Below are 23,271 nucleotides of genomic sequence, written 5' to 3'. Positions count from 1 at the left end.
TATAGCCAGAAGCCCCAGACCGTATGGGTGAAGAATGGCTTTTATTTTTAAACGTTTTGGAAGGTACACGGAACAAAATAAAAGCTTTCTTAAAAGGGAGGGAGAGGGGAGATGGTGTAAGAAATTGCAACACTGGTTACTAATATAAAGGGTGCTTGGGAGGGTGACTTCTTAACGTAACAGGTCATATACTGAGTCAAAGCACATGACGGCCCATAGCTAAGCAGAACGATAATATGAATGACTGAGGAATATGGTAAAACAAATAACAAGTAATTAAGAGCCATTTTATTGTCAGTACTGTCATACAATCGGAACACTCAGAAGGAAAATAAATCACAAGAATCCGCAAAAGCGTAAATTCAGGGAGGTGCAGGGGACACGGTGTCTACAGTAGAAAACCACAGCCGTAAATGAGGGAACACAAAGTCGGTATCTATGGAGCAGGTTTCAAGTGTGCTAATTTTTTTTTTCTTTAAGAAAGAAAGGGGAAAAAACAAAGACAGGAAAAAAGAAAAAGAGTATTGCAGAGTGTCCCAAGGACCACACAGGTAGGCAGGACGCGGAGCTGCTTTCTGGCATGGCTTCCCGGGCGCCCTCTGTCCGTCCGGGTGGGTTTGTGGCTGACACGGCTCACGCCAGGCCGTCAGTGCTCAGACGGGTAGGTGGGAAAAGTCTCTGTTCGATGAAGCTTCAGAGGGCTGGTGACACCTTTTCCAAGAGAGATTTTAAAATCAGCAGTTGCAACCACAACCAGGTTAGCTCATCACAAGTTTCTGTATAACAGAAATAAATAACAGGATACAGAATGTCCCCCCCCCCCCCAGAGGCTACTCACAAGGATATGCAAAGGAGAGTCCTGAAAGACACCGTGGTTAATATATCACTGGCATGTGGCCTTTGCACGGCAGCTGCTGCTGCTAAGTTGCTTCAGTCGTGTCCGACTCTGTGCGACCCCACAGACGGCAGCCGACCAGGCTCCCCCGTCCCTGGGATTCTCCAGGCAAGAACACTGGAGTGGGTTGCCATTTCCTTCTCCAGTGCATGAGAGTGAAAAGTCAAAGTGAAGTCGCTCAGTCATGCCTGACTCTTTACGACCCCATGGACTGCAGCCTACCAGGTTCCTCTGTCCATGCGATTTTCCAGGCAAGAGGGCTGGAGTGGGGTGCCATTGCCTTCTCCGGGCCTTTGCACTGGCTATGTGCAAACCAGGCTTCCCAGGTGGCTCAGTGGTAAAGAACCCTCCTGCCAATTCAGGTGACACGGGTCCCATCCCTGGGTCGGAAAGATCCCTTGGAGAAGGAAATGGTAGCCCGGTCCAGTAATCTTGCCTGGGAAATCCCAGGGACAGAGGAGCCTGGTGAGTTACATTCCAAGGGGTCGCAAAGAAGTGGAGACAACTTATCGACTAAGCAACAAGGCGGTCAAACCAGGAGCAACTAGGGGCAACCGCCTCCTCAATACTTTACGAACTAACTCCTACCGCCAAAAGATTTAGGGAAGACGAGATCCAGTCAAAAGACTGGGGAATCTTTCGGCGAGGACACCCTTTGGAAACCAGACCAGAAATAAGACGGTACTGTGTTCATTCCTAGGAGAACCTGCAGTAAAGGAGGGCCTCTTAAAAGCCAGACAGACTTTATTACTTCAGGTGTGAGTTCCAGACCAAGGACAATGCAGACGTCAGGAGGGCCAGGCCAGGAAGAGTCGCACGAGGCCACTGTGAGTCCCCTTCATGATACAGGACAGGGGCTGGCGAGCTTTATAAAGGCCAGACATGAGACATTTTAGACTGCAGGCTGCGTGGTCTTGCAGCGCCTACGTAACTCCACTGCCAGCAGCACGACAGCAACCAGTTAATCTGTAAGGAATGGGCGTGAACGCTCCCGTGAAAGGTTGTGAACAGGAACAGTCGGCAGCTGGACTGCCCAGGAGGCCGGTTGGCCGTTTCTTGCGGCCGGAGCGCCTGATCTGATGAGCACGAGAGGCGTTCTACCGCCATCTGCTGGCCAAGGGCTGTTGCTGCCCAGTTGCTGAGTCGACTCCGCGACTCCAGGAACTGTGCCTGCCAGGCCCCGCGGTCCTTCCCTATCTTCCGGAATTTGCTCAGGTTCAAGTCAATTGCATCAGTGATGCCCTCCAGCCATCTCATCCCCTGTCGCCCCCTTCTCCTCCTGCCTTCCATCTTTCCCAGCATCAGGGTCTTTTCCAGGGAGTGGGCTCGTTACATTAAGCGACCAAGGGTTACCACATGCAAAGGAATTTACGACGCAGATCAGGGGAAGAGCCCTCAGAAGAGAACAAAGGAAAACCTACACTGCAGTTCAGACTTCCTGCAACCAAACCTGCAGATCAAGCCAGTCTAGCAACCCCGGGAAATGGCTCCCCGGCTCGGCGGAGCACGCCCGCCCCACCAGTGCGCGCTCCGAAAGCAAGCTGGGCGGAGCAGGAAGGCTCGCGGCGGCGCGGGCCCTACGCCCTCGGCTCGTCTCCTTATCCCAGCAGCCCTGGGCTGCAGCACGGCCCAGGCTAGGCGCTTTCTGCCGTAAGAAATCGCGAGGTGAGGTGAGGTGAAGTCGCTCAGTCGTGTCTGACTCTTTGCGACCCCATGGACTGTAGCCTACCAGGCTCCTCCGTCCATGGGATTCTCCAGGCAAGAATACCGGAGTGGGTTGCCATTTCCTTCTCCAGGGGATCTTCCCGACCCAGGGATCGAACCCCGGTCTCCCGCATTGGAGGCAGACGCCTTACCCTCTGAGCCACCAGGAAAGTCGTGGATTCAGACAGTTCCAAGCCTCAAATCTGAACCATAAGAAAACTATATACAGTAGTTTATAGTCATACAGTCACTGGGACATGTAGCAGTGACTATTAGAGAAGTCAGGATATCAAAATATCCCAGTCACTAGAGATCACTCCTTCCTACACATGAATTCAATTCTCCTTCCAACACACACACACAAACGCGTGCAAAGGTCACACACAGAGGTCACAAGCTGGCACTGGCCTGTGCGCCCTCTCTGTGCCAAGCCCTGTCCTCTGGCCTGCACGGGGCACAGAGCAGGCGGAATTCCTTGTCGACATTGGGTGACTGCACACGGGCTGAAGGCCAGTCCCCTCGGCCTGCGCTCTCCCTGCCATTTTCACCAGGGAGCCCACCACGCCACACTGGCTTGTCCCCGTGGCCCCTACAGACATGCGAGTGTGAGACCCCGGTTTGTCTGTCGTCTCTCTAATTTGCTCGGATCTTAACCTACTTCTCTCTTACTAGATGAGAGAACATTATAGAGAACAGACGGTGGTCGTCAAGGGGGAGGGGCTGGGGGACGGACGGATGGGAGTTCGGGACGAGCAGAGGCAACTGTTCTATCCAGGAGGGACAGACAAGGCCCTGCTGCACCGCACGGGGGCTAGAGTCGACACTGTGACGCGTGATGGAAAAGAGTGTTAAACGAAGGCACAGGCGCCAGGGCCGAAGGAACCTGCCTGCAAGTGCAGGAGGCATGGAGACCTGGCTCGATCCCTGGTCGGGAAGACCCCCTGGAGGAGGGCATGGCACCCACTCCAGCATTCTTGCCTGGAGAATCCCATGGACAGAGCCCTGGCGGGCTGCAGAGAGTTGGAGACGACTGAAGCGACTTGGCACACATATGTGTGTGCGTGTGTGTGTGTGTATGTGTGTGTGTAACTGAATGTATACATATATGTATGACTGGATCACTTTGCTGTAGAGCAGAAATAGATGCAGCATTGTAGACCAGCCATACTTCAATAAAAGGAAAACTTTTAAAAAGAAAGAAAACCCAAGGTTAAGCCCCCCAAAGCAACCACTTGCTCAAAAAAATCTATTCTCCTTAAGATAAAAACGTAAATTGCACAACCTGGAACCGACCCTCTGGAGGAGTTATTTCCATCACTCGGTATTCACTTTGGAAACACCCGCAGTGGCAGAATTTCCACCCAAAGGCAAGCATATACAATGAAAGAAAGACCCCTACCCAGCAGTCAGAACCCTGCAGTTCTAATGTCAGTCCATCCGCCCGGTGGCCACGTGATCTCACTGAGTGCGGACCTCCAAGGGTCTCAGTTCTGCCTTCACTGAAGTGGAGTCTCTGGCCAACTCTAACCGCTGCCAGCTGAGCCAGGAAAGGCGGCAGAGAGGCACCCGCAGAGCGGCACAGACATCTGATGCGGCTCCTTGACTTCCCACGAATATCCCAAATCACATCACGCCAGATCAGTGATATAAGTGCCTATGTTTTTCTCATTTTTGCTTTGAAACAAGGGACGCTCTTTTCAGAGGCAATTTCTACAGAAGGGTTCTAAACATATTGAGAAATGGAGCACCTTAGGATTAAGGGCAAAATTCCTAAGATGTTAACTTAAAGAAGGAGGTGAGGGAGTTTAAGAAGAGCATTGCCAAGAAGCTGGACACACCCGGCTCTCTCCTAAAAGCCTTTATGCACCAGCCACACCTCTTCCTTTCTGTTCTTTGAAAATCCGAGCTCCTTCCCGCACCAGGGCCCTTGCAGAAGTCGATTTCTCTGTGGATAACGCTTTTCCCCATAGGCTCTTCTTCTTTCCAGATCCCAGGTCTTGGGGTAACTGGTGCAGCCCCTCTAAAGAAGTCCCTTTGTGACCTTCTTCCCCAAACTGGCAACAACTCTGCTCTACCATTCTCCACTACAAACACTTTCTTTCCAGTATGACACGGACCGAATTTGAAATGAAATATGCGTGTGTAATTGTTGACTGTGGCTCTCCTTCTGACTATAACCTGCAGGAGGCAGAAACAAGCCTGTGTAGCAGCCCCCGTGTGGCTCCATCACCCAGCATAATGCTCAGCATAAAATAGACGCTCAACTAACATTTATCAAACAGTGAATGAATGGAGAGATGAAAGCCTCAGCTCCACGACACACGTGATCCTGGACACATTACTACAAATTCTGTGTCTTAGCTGCACGGGGGAATAGAATACTCCCAGGCGGCTGCTCTGCAGTCTAAACGAGATCATGTTCTGGCTTTCCTAGTGGCTCAGTCAGAACGAGTCTGACTGCAATACGAGAGATCATCTGCAATACAAAAGACTGCCTGCAGTACAGGGGACCCAGGTTCAATTCCTTGGTCAGGAAGATCCCCTGAAGAAGGGATGGCAACCCACTCCGGTATCCTTGCCTGGGAAATCCCAGGGACAGAGGAGCCTGGCAGACCACAGTTCATGTGGTCACAGAGGAATCAGACGTGACTACCTCCATGTTAAGTTCCTAGTGCAAAGACAGGAACACAGTAGGTCCTCAAAAAGCAGTAGCTTTTAGATTCAGTGAGCATGTCCTGTCTCCCTTGAAAGGAACAAATCTGGCACTTTGCTAGTTGTATATTAATGTTAGTTTATATAAAAAAAAGGAGAGAGAAGACTGCATGTTCAAATTTACAGAGCCCTGGCTTAACCAGGATTAAACAGATTTATTTTCTACCTCAGGACATCTCAGAGTCTTGAAAATATTGATTTGCTCTCTGAATCTCCTAAAGAATTCAACATGTAGCACAAACCAGTCCATTCTAAAGGAAATCAGTCCTGAGTATTCATTGGAAGGACTGATGCTGAAGCTGAAGCTCCAGTCCTTTGGCCACCTGATGGGAAGAACTGATTCACTGGAAAAGACCCTGATGCTGGGAAAGATGGAAGGTGGGAGGAAAGGGGACGACAGAGGATGAGATGGTTGGATGGCACCACCGACTCAATGGACATGACTTTGAGCAAGCTCCGGGAGTTGGTGATGGACAGGGAGGCCTGGCGAGCTGCAGTCCGCGGGGTCACAAAGAGTCGGACAAGGCTGAGAGAACAAAAGACTGATTTTGCCCCCAGTTATTGGACTCTAGTACTTTTTGGAGGAGGGTGATATCAACCAGGGTCAGGACAACATAGAAGACAACTGGGAAAAGGTGACTCGTTTTATACAATGAATTCTTAGGAGCAGCCTGTGAACACGGGGCTCAGCATACCGCTGAGTGCTTCTATTTCATGTATTTTTTTCCCAATTCTCACGATGAACCTCACATGTTCATTCTGTAAATGCCTAAGCAGGGAAGAGAATTTAGTTTTGAAACTGGAAAATGGGGAGCAGGAAGCAGCGAAGATGGAGGAACACCTCTTAGGGGGCGCGGGCGGGCGCGCCAGACCAGCACGCTCCTCTGCTCGCCGACGGCAGTAACACAGCGGTAAGTCCAAACGTGACCAGCAGGGGGCGCGCTAGCACCGAATTTGGAGAGGAAACTTTCCCAAACCCTCGGATAAACTCCCTCATAAAGGTCTGCGTGGTTTCCAGGCTCGCCGCTGGATCTGCCAGACAAAACTCAATCCGAAATACACTAGGGTAGGTGAGCTGGCCAGAGGAATTACAACTCATGGCTACCAGCAGAGCAAGCTACGAGGCACTGTGTGATCTCATCATGCGACACACAGGGCACGAGGCTGCTCATTTCCCCAGTCCCTTCCCCGCCCCGGGGTGGGCAGGAGGGAGGACTCTCGGCGGGTGCGGCGGGTGGGATGCGTGCGCGCGCGCTCAGTTGCTCAGTCCTGTCTCTCTAAGACCGCAGGGACTAGAGCCCGCCAGGCTCCTCTGTCCACGGGCTTCTCATCAAGAATCCTCGAGCGGGGCGCCATCCACTGGGGCGCCATTCCTCCTCCAGGGCATCTTCCCAGCCCAGGGTGGAACCGTGTCTCGGCCTCTACCGCTGAGCCACCGGGAGCCTCATAGGCGGGACAGATGAACGTTTCCCAGTTATTCGTCGTGTGAATGACCACCCCTGAGACGTGAGACAATTTTATGTAGTCTGAACATTTTTAAAAATCTATCAAAAAAATAAATCTATCTATTTTAGTGGTAAATTGAGTTTCCAAGCTATTCAATACATACACAGCACATATCAGCACTGTATCTCAGTGAATACTGGTGACTAGAAAGCAATCCCAAGACAAAACAGACAAATCTACATAGAACATGCTGATGAGGTTCTATCTCGGAAACGCTGGTTATAAACCGAGTATCAAAATAAAACATTTACATTAATTCCTACACAGGTAGCAAAAGCACGTGAAAACAAATAATTTGATGAAATAATTGATACAAAACATAAAGAAAAAAATCACTGAAGCTATAATGCTATTCTCGTGCACAGAAAAGATAATAGGATATTTCATTGATATTTCACCTTCTAAAGCCTATAAAATTACCAGTCACAAAGTCTAATAATCCATCATCTCTGCAGGAATTCCATGGCTCTTTTTTTCTTATTATCACTGGAATTTATTTCATCAGAAACGAAGCAATCACTAGCTTTAAATTACTGTCTTGCAAGTACTACTACTGTGCTCATTTGTAAAATCTATACCAATAAACTTGGACCTAATTTTACAGGGATGCAGGCAGGCCTCATTTTCTGCTTCACTGCATTATGCTTTACAGATATTGCATTCTGTTAACTTTTTAAAATTTATTTTGATTATTCTTGGGCCTCATCATGCAGCATTCGGGATCCCAGTTCCCCAACCAGGGATCAGACCCACGGCCCTACAGAGGAGGCAGTGCCAGTTCTTAACCAACGGATGGCCAGGGAAGTCCCTATATATTTTTTAAATGGCAGCTTTGTGGCGATCCTATGCTGAGTAAATCTGTTGGTACCATTTCTCCAACAGCACCTGCTCACTTCATGTCTTTTTGTCACATTTTGGGGTAATTCTCGAAGTATCTTCAGCTTGTTCATTATTATACTTGTTTTGATGACCTGTGATTGGTTATGTTTGATGTTACTATTACGACCCACCAAAGGCTTACATGATGGTTAGCATTTTTTAGCAATAAAGTGTTTTTGAATTAAAGTATGTACATCTTTTTAGACATACAAGCTGTTGCACACTTAATAGACCATAGGCTAGTGTAAACATAACTTTAATAAGCACTGGGAAGCCAAAAAAATCCGTGTGACTCGCTTTATCGCAATATTCTCCTTACTGCGATGGTCTGGAACCAAAAGTGAAAGTGAAGTCGCTCAGTTAGCCACCTGTGAACAGTAGCCCACCCGGCTCTTCCGTCCATCGGATTCTCCAGGTAAGAAAATTGGAGGGGTTGCCATTTCCTTCTTCAGGGGATCTTCCTGACCCAGGGATCGAACCCGGGTCTCCTGCACTGCAGGCAGATGCTCTACCCTCTGAGCCACCAGGGAAGCTAATATATATCCAAAGTCTGCCTGAATCTTGTTACTTTTGAGTGTTGTTATAAAAATAATAAATAACAAACCTAAATATAAACTGAACTGAAACATAAAGGCTTATTGAATAAACCCAAGTCCGATTCTGATGAACCGTTTGGTTTGTGACTTTCTATATTTGACAAAAACAACACAAACCAAAGGAACATTTCATGCAAAGATGGGCTCGATAAAGGACAGAAATGGTATGGACCTAACAGAAGCAGAAGATATTAAGACGACGTGGCAAGAATACAAAGAAGAATTGTACAAAAAAGATCTTCATGACCAAGATAATCACAGATGGTGTGATCACTCACCTAGAGCCAGACAGCCTGGAATGTGAAGACAAGTGGGCCTTAGAAAGCATCACTGTGAACAAAGCTAGTGGAGGTGATGGAATTCCAGTTGAGCTATTTCAAATCCTGAAAGATGATGCTGTGAGAGTGCTACACTCAATATGCCAGCAAATTTGGAAAACTCAGCAGTGGCCACAGGACTGGAAAAGGTCAGTTTTCATTCCAATCCCAAAGAAAAGCAATGCCAAAGAATGCTCAAACTACTGCACAATTGCACTCATCTCACACACTAGTAAAGTAATGCTCAAAATTCTCCAAGCCAGGCTTCAGTAGGACATGAACCGCGAACTTCCAGATGTTCAAGCTGGTTTTAGAAAAGGCAGGGGAACCAGAGATCAAATTGCCAACATCTGCTGGATCATGGAAAAAGCAAGAGAGTTCCAGAAAAACATCTATTTCTGCTTTATTGACTATGCCAAAGCCTTTGACTGTATGGATCACAATAAACTGTGGCAAATTCTTCAAGAGATAGGAATACCAGACCACCTAACCTACCTCTTGAGAAATCTGTATGCAGGTCAGGAAGCAACAGTTAGAACTGGACATGGAACAACAGACTGGTTCCAAATAGGAAAAGGAGTACATCAAGGCTGTATATTGTCACCCTGCTTATTTAACTTTTATGCAGAGTACATCATGAGAAACGCTGGGCTGGAAGAAACACAAGCTGGAATCAAGATTGCTGGGAGAAATATCAATAACCTCAGATATGCAGATGACACCACCCTTGTGGCAGAAAGTGAAGAGGAACTAAAAAGCCTCTTGATGAAAGTGAAAGAGGAGAGTGAAAAAGTTGGCTTAAAGCTCAGCCTTCAGAAAACGAAGATCATGGCATCCAGTCCCATCACTCCATGGGAAATAGATGGGGAAACAGTGGAAACGGTGTCAGACTTTATTTTTTTGGGCTCCAAAATCACTGCAGATGGTGACTGCAGCCATGAAATTAAAAGACGCTTACTCCTTGGAAGGAAAATTATGACCAACCTAGATAGCATATTCAAAAGCAGAGACATTACTTTGCCGACTAAGGTCCATCTAGTCAAGGTTATGGTTTTTCCAGTGGTCATGTATGGATGTGAGAGTTGGACTGTGAAGAAAGCTGAGCACCGAAGAATTGCTGCTTTTGAACTGTGGTGTTGGAGAAGACTCTTGAGCGTCCCTTGGACTGCAAGGAGATCCAACCAGTTAGCTCTGAAGGAGATCAGCCCTGGGTTTTCTTTGGAAGGACTGATGCTAAAGCTGAAATTCCAGTACTTTGGCCTCCTCATGCGAAGAGTTGACTCATTGGAAAAGACTCTGGTGCTGGGAGGGATTGGGGGCAGGAGGAGAAGGGGACGACAGAGGATGAGATGGCTGGATGGCATCACTGACTCTATGGACAGGAGCTTGAGTAAACTCTGGGAATTGGTGATGGACAGGGAGGCCTGGCGTGCTCTGATTCGTGGGGTCGAAAAGAGTCGGACACGACTGAGCAACTGAACTGAACTGAAATATAAAGGCTTATCAAATAAACCCAAGTCTGATTCTGATGAGCCATTTGGTCTGTGACTTACTATATTTGACAAAAACAACGCAAACTTCTCAAAAGTGATTTTCCTCCTTTGTGGTGATTTTTGTGCTGTTCTGCTCCGTGTCTAGAGATAACATTATCACCACTGTTTTACTGGAATTAGTGGGTCACTAGTCCTTGGTGATGATTCCAGACTCTTTCAGCTATTTATGGTTTTCCAACCATAATATGGGCTTTTTGCATGCAGGTAGATTTGCATTTTCTGTTGTTATGGTTGAAGAAGTCGTGTCTATATGCTGGAAAACAGAGTTGTTTTCTTTGTTGCAAACAGATGCAGACATTGTCAGAGGTAGCTACATAAACCCAAGAAGCACAGAAACCATACGCTAACAGCATCTAAAACACCTGCTCTAAACTTCAGATTTTAAAAAATCTTACTACACCGTCAGGGCCCTGGCAAGCCTTTCAGTCTTCAGTCATTTCTGATGAACGCCTACTCGTTTTGAAAGGGAGTTAGGTTAGTTACAATAATTGTAAAATGAGTGTCTCCTTCATGTGACATTTCCTCTGTCCAGATTGCCCTGAGGATGTTTCAATTTTGTCCTCCCCGCATGACAGGCGGGGTCTCAGGGCCCTGACTAGGGATGGAGCCCATGGCCCCTGCCTCAGAAGCCCGGGGCTCTGGGGGGAAGGGGACTAACCTGCGGGTATGATGCAGCGTGGGGAGGGCGCCCCGCCCCGCCCCGGAGCCCCGTCACGCCCGGAGCCCCGCCCCGCCCCGCCCCGCCCCGCCCCGCCGCGCCCCGCAGCGCCCCGCTCCGCCCCGGAGCCCCGCCCAGCCCCGGTCACGCCCCGCCCCCGTCACGCCCGGACCGCCGTCACGCCCGGAGCCCCGCCCCGCCCCGCCGCGCCCCGCTCCGCCCCGGAGCCCCGCCCACCCCGGAGCCACGCCCCGCCCCGCCCCGCAGCCCCGCCCCGCCCCGCCCCGAGACCCCCGGAGCCACGCCCCCGCCGCGGCGCCCCGCCCCGCCCCGCTCACCTTGCAGGCGGTACAGCTGCCCGGTGCTGTGCTGCCGGGTGATGTGCTGCCAGTAGGCGCTGCGAGGCAGAGGCACCATGTTGCTCAGCGAGGCGGCCCGCTCGCTCATCTTCACCTGGAGCTGCGACGGAGGAACAGCGCAAGTCAGCAAGCCGGGGCTGCGAGGGCCGACCCGGGGAGCCCCCGCCGAGGAGAGGCACCAGGGGAGATCCACCCGGGAGCCCCACCCCGAGAGATCCACCCGGGAGCCCTCCACCCACGGAGCCCCACCCGGGGAGATAGAGGGCCGCGGAGTCCGCCATCTGGAGCCGGTGGGCTGGCCCGTCGGGGAGCACGGCTGTCGCTTTGCTGACTTGGCAGCGCGCATTCTTCGCACATTGGCAGCAGCGTATCGCTTTTCCGGGCGGGAACTTCCCGCGACTCAGCTCAACCCACGTGGTCACGGTGGGTGGACCCCACTACGGATTCTGGGGTGGCCCAGGGACCCGAGTCAGGCCAGTAAGACACAATCCCTGGGGACATTTATTAGAACTTTTGTGGAAGACAGAATCAGGAGAGCTAAGCTAAGGGTGTTTTGCCTGCTTCGGTCATTGCTGAATCCCAGGGTCTAGAGCATGCCCTGAGGCGGTGAGTACCCAGGAGGTACTTCCGGAGTTGAATGTCGGCGCTTCCTCATGGGGGTTGATGGGGGGACAGGAGATGGGCCGGGGTCTATCCTGGCACAGTAAGAAAGAACAAGGCAGACAGTGGACACTACTCTGAGGAAGAAGGCCAGGGAGAGTCCTGACAAGCTCCACTCAGGCCTTGGTTCCTACCTGAACCCAGAGGCTAGGCCAGGACCTCTCACTTATACCAGCCCATTACTTCTCAGTCTAAGCTGATATGAGCCGGGTTTTAGCACTAGCATGGGACTTCCCAGGTGGCGCTAGTGTCAAGAATCCGCCAGCCAATCCCGGAGATGCAGGAAACACGGGTTCCATCTCTGGGTCAGGAAGACCCCTGCAGAAGGAAATGGCAACCCACTCCAGTATCCTTGCCTGAAGAATCCCACTGACAGAGGCGCCCAGCGGGCCACAGTCCCTGGGGCAGCAGAGTCGGACAAAACTGAGCACTCACACCATCACCGGCAGAAGAAAGCCTCTGCTGCTCCCACAAGCGCCTGATCCTTCCAGATACTGAGGGGGAAGAGGAAGCGGTGGCTTTTGGCTCCAAGTATCTAAGAGGACCCATCCTAAAAGATACAATGTGAGGCTCCACGTCCTCGGGGAGGAGTAGGTCGTCTGTCCAACCACACTGGAGGATGATTCTGAGAGAAGACAGCTTAGCAGGACGAGCAGGGAGTGACCAGAGGCATACAGGGATGGCGCAGGAAGAAGAGAGGGTGGGGCGTGGTCTGAGGCAGCTGTCCAGCGCCCCCGCCCCGAGCCCTGATCCGGACGCAAATATGACATACTTTTACTGTGTCATAACACAGAAGTGACTCTTTGATGTCCCGGAGCTGCTTGAATATCAAATGACCCACCCCAGTCTTACAAAAACGTGTCCAGAAATAGATGGACTTAGACAAGGATGGGCATTAGGAGACAGTCTGCACTCATGGAAAACCAGGGGCAACGTAAGCCTCCATGTCTTGGGGCCTGGCCAACTGCAGACACGCTGGAGTACTTGGCAACTGCAAATCAGAGGACGGCAGATTTACGTCAACTGAAAAGGAAACACTGACATACTGTCCCATTAAGGAAAAGTGAGTCACAGACCATTCTATCCAGTGGAATGCCACCTTAATTGCTCATCTGAGAAAAGCTGGTATTAAATATTTATCCATTTGGGTTCAGTGAGGTGATGCCTGCTTAGCACCTGCCTAGACAAGCCAGGCACAGGGAAAAGGACGCTATCATGATGATGAGTATAAACTGCAATGCCCACCAAAGATTTTTTTAAAACTCCCCGCTCTATACATCTCATCAGCATAGTAGTCTCAGGCATAATATCTGTACATTCACTCAATAAAGCCAAAATAATACGAGACTCCACACCCTGGAATCCAAAACTCGTTGGAGTTGATGTGGGGGTTTACTCGCTGTTGTGTCCGGCTCTTGTGACCCCATGGACAGCAGCCTGGCAGGGTCTTCTGTCCATGGGATTCTCTAGGCAGGAATACTGGAGTAGGTTGCCATTTCCTTCTCCAGGGGATCTTCCCAACCCAGGAATCAAACCCAGGTCTCCTGCACTGCAGGCAGATTCTTTACCAAAGGGAAGCCCAATGAGACTGACTTAAAAAAAAGATTGTAACCATCTTTCCAAAGACTATTTTAATTTACGTGTCTTGTATTTTACATGTGATGGATTGAATTGTCTCTTTACCACAGTAGCACAATTACTTAAATGTGTCCAAGTAATTACACAGCACTAGATTTCGTGGGGGCATTTTTTCCCTAAACATGTCCTATTAAATCAAAAAGGTAAAAAGTTGAAAACAAAGGCTAGTAGAAAAGTTCTGGGGCTGTTTTCCTGCTTCTACAGAAATGAAAGTCTCAAAGCTTAACAGCAAAAATAAAAACCAAACAAACAAACAAAAAAACCTGTTTAGCAGCGACATGTGGTGACGTTCAACCTCATGAACATGGAGTACAAGAAAATAAAGAGAGGAAAAGAACTGAATATTCAAGGCACCAATTATTTGCTTTTCTTAATAGAAAGGGATTATAGTTAAGATAGCAATATTTTTAATATAAAGAAAATATTTGGGAAGTAGCCATCACTTCAAATTACTCACTACTTTGCTGTGAATATACTTCTGCAGCCCAGCATGGTCTGATTCTATTTTTAGAACGCTTACTTAGGAACAGAAATAAAATGGCATGAATGTCACGTGTCAAGAGAATACCAACAAAGCCTGGTCTCTTCCTTCCTCAGACCTTTGAAGGAACATCTAATTTTATGAAAGGGGCATTTTAACTGTCTTTGGAGGAAAGTGCAAAGAAAAGTCTTCTTAGTTAACACTGCAAAAATGTCTGCATTCTCGAAGCATGAGAAGACTTGGGAAGTCATGCAGTGATGCCCCAGTCAGAAGGCACCCCCTCACCCTGCCTCACTGCCACAGGGAACCCACCCTCTGACTTCCGCTCGCCACCCCTCTGCACCCCTCTGCACCATGGCCGGGCCCAAGCCACACGCCGAGTCGCCATTTACACCCACCCAGGTGCCCACACCCCACTCACCACTATAGCAAATGCTGACTCCTAGGCCTGAGGACTGCCCCGACTCCTCACCTGGCTAACAGCTGTCTGCCCTTCAGAAGGCGGCTCAGGAACCACCTCCTGACCACTCTTCCTCCACGAATGACACCAGGCACCCTTACCAGATGGTGGCTCAACTGGTAAAGAATCTGCCTGCCAACTCAGGAGACGCAGGAGACACAAGAGTTGCAGGTTCGATCCCTGGGTGAGGAAGACCCCCTGGAGGAGAAAATGGCAGCCCCCTCCAGCATTCTTGCCTGAGAAATCCCTGAACAGAGGAGGCTGGCGGGCTACGGTCCACGGGGTCGCAGAGCCAGACCCGGCTGAGCGTGCACAGCACTGTCCTCACTGCGGCCATCTCGCTCGTCTGTGGTGGCAGCCCGCCTCCTCTTGCAGCCCATGCACACACTCCAAGAACACGAGACTGCGTCTTCCATCTCTGTCTCCCCAACACCAGACTGGGACCCCAGAGACTGAACACACACAGGATGGAGGGATCAATGGGCCAGAGAACCCAGCCCTGCCCAGGGGGCAGGGAGCAAGTCTCAGATCAGCCCAGCAAAGCAGCCTGGGCTGAATCCCTGCTGCAGGTCTAGGCCCAGGTCACGGTAGCGTGGTTCTCGGGGCTGTGGAGAGCGTGGTGATGAGACGGTGTCACTCTGTACTTAGCCGTTAACGTGACGAGCAGAAGCAGGGTGTCCAGCCCAGCACGTTTATCCATCCTACTAGAGCGTCGGCTCACGATCCCGCCAGGGGAGAAAGACACGGCTTCGTGAGTGACAGACACACACCTTCTTGGACTTCACCACCCAGACTTTCCCCCAGACAACAGGAGGCGTGGCGGTCTCTTCCCCGCCCAGCCCGAGTGAGCTCTGATGCTGCGCAGTGGCCTGAGATAATCAATCGACGGATGGAGCTGGTTCAAGGACACGCGTAGCTCTGTGCCGCTGGGGGTGGCTGGGGATGGATTATGGGGTGGGAGAGCTGGGTTCCCATCCCAGCTGTGCTCCGGATGAGCGGTGAGACACGGGGCACGTCCCCCCTCGTGTCTAAACCTCCCAGTCTCCCTTCCCACGGACCATCCCTTCCTAAAGAGACGAGAATAAACTAAGCAAACAAAAAGGAGACAGACCGCCATAAAAAGGAATGAAGTGCTGGGGGCTCCCCGGCGGTCCAGCGGCTAAGACTCCGCTCCCGACGCACGGAGCCAGGCTAGATCCCCGGGGCTCCCCGGCGGTCCAGCAGCTAAGACTCCGCTCCCGACGCACGGAGCCAGGCTAGATCCTCGGGGCTCCCGGGCGGTCCAGCGGCTAAGACTCCGCTCCCGACGCACCGAGCCAGGTTAGATCCCCGGGGCTCCCCGGCGGTCCAGCGGCTAAGACTCTGCTCCCGACGCACGGAGAGATCCTCGGGGCTCCCAGGCGGTCCAGTGGCTAAGACTCCGCTCTCGACGCACGGAGCCAGGCTAGATCCTCGGCCAGGGAGCTAGACCCCACGTCCCGTAACTGAGCATGCTGCTACCATGACCTGCCAAATACATGATTCTTTTTTAAGTGACGAAGTCCTGAAACGCGCCACAACCCACAAGCATGCTCAGTCAGGCTCAGTCGTGTCCGACTCTTTGCGATCCCATGGACTGTAGCCTTCCAGGCTCCCCTGTCCACAGGATTCTCCAGGCAAGAACACTGGAGTGGGTGCCATTTCTCCTCCAGGGGAGCTTCCCGACCCAGGGATGGAACCTGTGTCTCCCGCGCTCCTGCATCGGCAGGTGGCTTCTTTACCGCTGAGCCACCGGCACCCCCTCCACAACGTGGAGACGCTGAACACATGATGCTCAGTGACAGAAGTCACTTGTGAAAGACCACATCGCACATGATCCTATTTATATGCAACACCCAGGGCAGGCGAACGCAGAGAGAGAGTGCCGGTGGCCGCCCGAGGCTGGGTGGGCGATGGACAAGGAGACGGGCTTCTCCCTGGGTGACGGAAGTGTTCAGGAGCTGACTGTGTTGATGTTTTCACAACTCCGTGACTATATTAACGCCACTGGATTGTATGGTTTAAATGGGTGTATGCAGATGACACCACCCTTATGGCAGAAAGTGAAGAGGAGCTGAAAAGCCTCTTGATGAAAGTGAAAGAGGAGAGCGAAAAAGTTGGCCTAAAGCTCAACATTCAGATAACGAAGATCATGGCATCCAGTCCCATCACTTCATGGGAAATAGATGGGGAAACAGTGGAAACGGTGTCAGACTTTATTTTTGGGGGGGCTCCAAAATCACTGCAGATGGTGATTGCAGCCATGAAATTAAAAGATGCTTCCTCCTTGGAAGAAAAGTTATGACCAACCTAGATAGTATATTCAAAAGCAGAGACATTACTTTGCCAACTAAGGTCCGTCTAGTCAAGGCTATGGTTTTTCCTGTGGTCATGTATGGATGTGAGAGTTGGACTGTGAAGAAGGCTGAGCGCTGAAGAATTGATGCTTTTGAACTGTGGTGTTGGAGAAGACTCTTGAGAGTGCCTTGGACTGCAAGGAGATCCAACCAGTCCATTCTGAAGGAGATCAGCCCTGGGATTTCTTTGGAAGGAATGATGCTAAAGCTGAAATTCCAGTACTTTGGTCACCTCATGTGAAGAGTTGACTCATTGGAAAAGACTCTGATGCTGGGAGGGATTGGGGACAGGAGGAGAAGGGGATGACAGAGGATGAGATGGCTGGATGGCATTACGGACTCGATGGACGTGAGTCTGAGTGAACTCCGGGAGATGGTGATGGACAGGGAGGCCTGGCTTGCTGCGATTCATGGGGTCGCAAAGAGTCGGACACGACTGAGTGACTGAACTGAACTGAACTGATCGTATGGTATGAATTACGTCTCAATATAGCTGTCCTCGATAAAATCAGAGAGTAGTATGTGGACTATTTCTTTTTTATAAAGCATGATGTAATGAGGTAGTTGGTGGCTACTTCTGGTCAAAGGTCAAACCACTTCCCAGGTGGTTCAGTGATAAAGAATCCACCTGCCGATACAGGAGTCAGGGGTTCGATCTCTGGGTCAGGAGAAGGAAACGGCAACGCACTCCAATATTCTGGCATGCAAATGCCATGGACAGGGGAGTCTGGTGGGCTACAGACCATGAGGTTATAAAGAGTCAGAAGTGATTCAGAGGCTAAACAACCACCACCAGCACCACCAGCCAAACAGTCACAGCGGAAGTAACATTTAAATTTGAGGAACAACGGGCCAAAATGTGGTTCCCCATTGCTATCACAGTCAACAACACAGATTCTTTTAAAAAACCTCCCAAAACTCACACTGAGGAAAGTGCTCACTGTCAAGGCCCTTTTACTCCTGCTGCTGCTGCTGCTGAGTCGCTTCAGTCGTGTCCAACCCTGTGCGACCCCATAGATGGCAGCCCACCAGGCTCCCCCGTCCCTGGGATTCTCCAGGCAAGAACACTGGAGTGGGTTGCCATTTCCTTCTCCAATGCATGAATGTGAAAAGTGAAAGGGAAGTCGCTCAGTCATGTCTAGCTCTTAGCGACTCCACGGACTGCAGCCCACCAGGCTCCTCTGTCCATGGGGTTTTCCAGGCAAGAGGGCTGGAGTGGGGTGCCATTGCCTTCTCCCTTTTTCTCCTAATAATAGGCAAATCGTAGCCACCCTCTTGGAAGAGAAAGCCCTCTAAGGACCACTGTGTGCCAGCCACCATTTGGGTCCCGCCCCATCCCTTGGCCTGGCACACACTTCCCTGTTGCCCGCAAGCCCCTTTTATGAGCCTGAGACCAGGGGGCAGGGCAGTGGGCAAGACTTGGCCACAACACGACACACATCACCAGGTCGTCCTTCCCTGGACTCCGTCTGTTTTTACAATGAAGCGCTGGGTTCTGCAGAACTGAACAGTACAACAGGAGGTAACTGCTGCCATGAGCCATCGCAAGGACGCTCACATGCTGCGTCTGCGGCATTGTCCTGGAGCCGTGCAGAAGCCGCACAAGTCATCACAAAACGCGACTTCAAGCCCCAACCCCCTCCTCATCAGCCTCTTCAAGTCCCATCGGGCTGTGCCTTCCAGTTAACTGCCGTGGGGCCTCTGCCAGTGGCCACCCTGCATGCACAAACCACCCGTGATTTCCACTCTCTCAACTGTGCCTTGAAGTTGCTGCCCAGGGACACGATGTTGACAATAAGGCTGTGCTGTGAGTCACAGCTACATGGACGCCGAGTGTCTGCTCAGCTTGAGAGGCTTCCAAAGCTCCTCTGATTCTGGTAGTAGCCTCAGTTTAGGGACGTATATATAAAGAACTTACTTTCTCTGGGTATTTTAAGCACAACATGTGGGCAAAGTTGAATCAGAAGGAACGACTCAGTCCAAGAGAGAAAAAGTAAAACGAGGTTCTAAAAGAAACCTGCATCTCAGTGTCTGTCTCTCATCCCACCCAAACCCAGCTGCACCAGCAACACTGCCCCGCAACTCACAGTCAGTCTCCACCGGGCCTCCTGAACGATGCCGTCACCTCCTGCCTACTTGCCTCCTGTGGAAATCACATTTGGGAATAGACTCTACCCATGCTTTCTGGTCCCTGGGTCAGCCATCCTGAGTTCTCCAACTTTAACAAGAATCACCTGGAGGGTTCCTTAGAATGCAGATTCCTGGCCCCCATCCTCACTGTAAAAGGGGGATTTGCATTTTCCCCACGTTTCCAGATAATTCAGTTGGTCCTGGCCCAGGGACCACACTTTGCGAACCAGTGTCCTATGCCAGTGCGCCCTTGCGGCTCAGTGATGAAGCATCTGACTGCAATGCAGGAGAAGCAGGAGATTCGGGTCTGGTCCCTGGGTCAGGAAGATCCCCTGGAGGAGGAAACGACCACCGACTCCAGCATTCTTGCCAGGAAAATCCCAAGGACAGGAGAGCGCGGTGGGCTTCAGTCCATGGGGTCTTATTAAGAGCTGGACAGGACTGAGTATGCAGGCGTGCATGCATGTCCTATGTTATTCATCCACTTTGGATCAATCAATCTGGGGAAAAAGTTCTCCACTGTGTTAAGAGCCCAACTCCAGAGCCAGGAAACTGGGACTGCAGTCTGGATCTGCCACTCATAATGGTTCCAGGCTGCTTATTTAACCTCCTTTAGTCATTAATGGGGCTTCCCTGGTGGCTCAGACAGTGAAGAATCTGCCTGCAATGCGTGAATTCTGGGTTTGATCTCTGGGGTCGGGAAGATCCCCTGGAGAAGGGAATGGCAACCCACTCCAGTGTTCTTGCCTGGGAAATCTCATGGACAGAGGAGCCTGGCGGGCCACAGTCCATGGGGTCGAAAAGAGTCGGGCATGAACGAAAGACTGAACGTAGGGTAATGTACGCAGTGTTACATGGTCCTCTCTTTCCATCCCATACATCATAAATGTCTCCTGATGTTCCCAAATACTGCCGTCTTCTTTGCTGTCATTTTAATCTCTGCACAATAGTACCGTACTTTGGTGGCACTATACTTTACTTGTTCATTATCCTAACCATTTTTAATTTACCAGATAAGATGGAGGAACTAAACTGTGACCAAATCTCCTTTTATAATATTTTTCCCTGCTAACTGTAATTTTTATTATTCCAATGACCAGTATTTTTAATATTTTAAAATTTTAATTTTAATTTACATGTCAAGTTGAATCTTAGACTGACTAAAAAATTACTTTAAAATGTGACTAACCTCAGAAAAATAAATGAGTTTGTAATTTTGCTTTTACTTTTAAACAAAGCAGTCTCATCTTCACATACTGTATATGTATGTATGCAACCGACTAATAGGTGAGCCATTAAAAAGCAAAAGGTAGATCTTTTCTGAAGTGATGTGAAATGACTCTAAACTGAAAGGGCTGCAATCCCTTATGTATGCATGTTTGTGGGGAGAACTCATCACTGGGGCCGGTTTAAATACCATCAATCCACTCTGATGATTCTCAAACGTGTGTCTGTAACTCCGATCTCTCCCTGGAACCTCAGAGTCCTGTATTTCACAGCCTGCTCCCCACCTGCACCAGATGTCCAGCAGGCTCTGACCCAGCGATGGAACCTAGGTCTCCTGCATGGCAGGTAGGTGCTTTACCATCTGAGCCACCAGGGACCCAGGAGAGCTAGTCTCTCACTGAACACACACAAACCCAAAGCATCGTTTCCCAGGCTCAGCTCTCTGCAGCTCTTCCCCTTCGGGGTAAATGCTTCTTCCATTTGACCCACTGCTCTGTTTAAAGAAGAGAAACCCTCGGGAGCACCTTGCTTACGCCCTATCCTACTCGAGAGTCCAGCCACCAGCAAACCCTGTAGCATACCCAGTGTCCACTTCCCACCTGCTCCCCACCCCCACACCATCCGATCCACATCCTTAGAGCTCTCCTGGACGCCTCGATGATGGAACCAGTCCCTAGGTTGCTTCTTCCTTGTACTCTCGCCTCATTCATCCCCAGTCTTTCCCAAACAGCTGCCAGAGTGCCCCTTCAATAGTAAAGACAGCTTACTGGACCATTACTCAGAACCCTCCCGTGATTTCCCAACTGACCCCACACAGAAGCCAAAGTCTGGGCCACGACTGCAAGGTCCTTTAGGACATGGCACCTACTTATTTCTGGACAACACGTCATAGCCCTCTTCTCATTCATGTTTCAAAGTCATGGCTTTGGACTTGAACAAGCAAAGAACAGAGCTGTCTCGGCACCTCTGTGAGTATGGTCCCCTCTGCCCAGAACAACTGGCCCTTGGAAATTTCCACTTCTCTTTCCCTCCTCTCTCTGCTAGAGTCTGGCTTCATCAGAGCAACAAACCCCCTTCTTCTCTCCCCCTTTACACTGCCATCTCCAGGGCATTCACCAACTCTTGATACAGTTTCGTTTATTATCTATTGATGATCATCTCATCACCCCATGCTGCTGCTGCTGCTGCTAAGTTGCTTCAGTTGTGTCCGAGTCTGTGCGACCCCATAGACAGCAGCCCACCAGGCTCCCCCGGCCCTGGGATTCTCCAGGCAACAACACTGGAGTGGGTTGCCATTTCCTTCTCCAATGCATCAAAGTGAAAAGTGAAAGCAAAGTCGCTCAGTCGTGTCCAACTCTTAACGACCCCATGGACTGCAGCCTATCAGGCTCCTCCATCCATGGGATTTTCCAGGCAAGAGTACCAGAGTGGGGTGCCATTGCCTTCTCCGCATCACCCCATAATAAGGAGCAAACTCTTTGAAGACAAGGACTCTTTCTTATTCTCTTTTGTACTCCTGCTTCCTAAGAGGGTGTGGTGCTTGCAAAATGAATGAACTTATTAATAAATAGATACATTTGTATCTATTAAGTGATACAATGTTCTGGAAGGATGCAAATGAGGCTGGTAAGTGTTCACTTGCAGGAAAGTAAATCGGGGACCTAAGAGGCATTCAGTTCAGTTTAAGTGTGGGAAAGAGGCTGGTTACACACGGTGCATCCTTTTGAACCATTTGCATTTCCTATCACGTACGAATCAAATCTTTTAAGCCTGCTTTTGAAGTCTCAAGAGAAATCATAGCTCCCACCCTCCACTGCATACCATTCCGTGCATTAGTTTAAAGAATGTTGAAACTATGAATAAAGCACTGAGTGATGTTTAAGTACCCCCCGACTCTTGCAAGAACAAGCCTGTAGGGAAGAAATGTCTTCCCACTTCACACGCTGTCATTTTATAGGTCCTTTCCTCCCCAAGCCTAACCCCCTTGATCCTCTCCAGATGACACTAGAAAATGAAACCAAAGAGAAATTGAAAGGAGTCTAGAGAAGAGCTCCCAACAAAGCTTAAACATAATTTAAAATTTCTAACCAGAGAGAAGTACTCCAAATACCTCATGAACAGTAAACATGTTTTGAACAGAATCTTTAAATCTTTCCTGCAAAATCCAGATCAAATGTCTCTTTTAAAAGAGAACAAGTCTTAGACAATATTTTTTAAGACTTAAAAATCAAGCACGTATTTGTGTAGCATGCGATCTATCTACCCAGTTTGATAAATCTATATTTCTAAGGTATATCAAACACCCTTGTAAAGTGCTAGCAAATGAATCTTGTACGGCTCGTGCTGGGAGTAATTCATTGAGATAACTACATTTGTTGCGTTCTTTGGGATTCTCTGTGGTTGATAAAGCACCTTCATTTAATCAATACAAACCGCTTAAAATGCTAATTGCTGTGCTAAGTGCTGGTAACCAAACCCTCTGGAACGGAGCTGCAGATGCTGTTGAACAAGTTTTGTGATCACTGTGGGGCAAGTCCTGTAATCACTGCAGGTTGATGAGAAGGGGTAAGTCGTCCTCAGCGTGTACACAGGTCCGCAGAGAGGTTCTCACACGCATCTCTCCTCCACCTGTTGGACAGGTGCACTCCCCTGCTAGCAGAGGAATGAGGTCTTAAAAGGAGGCAGCTTTCTCCAGCAAGAGTATAACCACATGCTCTTGCTTTCGGAAACAATGAAACCCCATGAACACATCCTGCTGAGATGCACGTGAAGACCGGCAGGCAGTCATGCCTGTACCGGCCTGTTCTCACCGTGGATGTTCACTGAATGATCACTGATGTGGGTCCGCCTGTGGGTTTTTGTGGGAATAAAGGGTATCAAAGCTCGCGGTCACACACTGCACGCTCTCTAGCTCCCCTGTCATTTCTTCCAGGGACCAAGGAGCCAAATTCTCTGTCACTGTAGAGTCATTGTTCTCGAAGTGTGGTCCCTGGCCAGCGTCAGCATCACTTGAGAACTTGTTAGACACCCCGATCCCAGCGCGTCACCCAGACCCTCAGGAACCTGCAGGCGGAGCCCACCCTCCGGGGGCTTGGTGAGCCTTCTCAGTGACTCTGCTTCC

The 23,271-nt window shown here is 50.1% G+C and overlaps 1 protein-coding gene across 1 annotated transcript in view; it reads right to left on the bottom strand.

Moving 5' to 3' along the window:
• Nucleotides 1-307: 307 nt before the first annotated feature.
• Nucleotides 308-23,271, bottom strand: part of DOK5 (docking protein 5) — a 146,150-nt gene continuing 123,186 nt past the window's right edge. Inside the window, exons 7-8 of the mRNA XM_068987372.1 lie at nt 11,159-11,279; nt 308-711 (exon numbers count right to left, since the gene is read on the bottom strand). Coding sequence (XP_068843473.1) covers nt 647-711; nt 11,159-11,279 — 186 coding nt within the window. The 3' untranslated portion in view covers nt 308-646. The remainder of the gene's footprint in view (nt 712-11,158; nt 11,280-23,271) is intronic.

This window comes from Capricornis sumatraensis, chromosome 15, assembly GCF_032405125.1.
Source record: "Capricornis sumatraensis isolate serow.1 chromosome 15, serow.2, whole genome shotgun sequence".
NCBI classification, from domain to species: Eukaryota; Metazoa; Chordata; class Mammalia; order Artiodactyla; family Bovidae; genus Capricornis; species Capricornis sumatraensis.
This window is presented reverse-complemented; position numbering and strand designations above follow the sequence as displayed.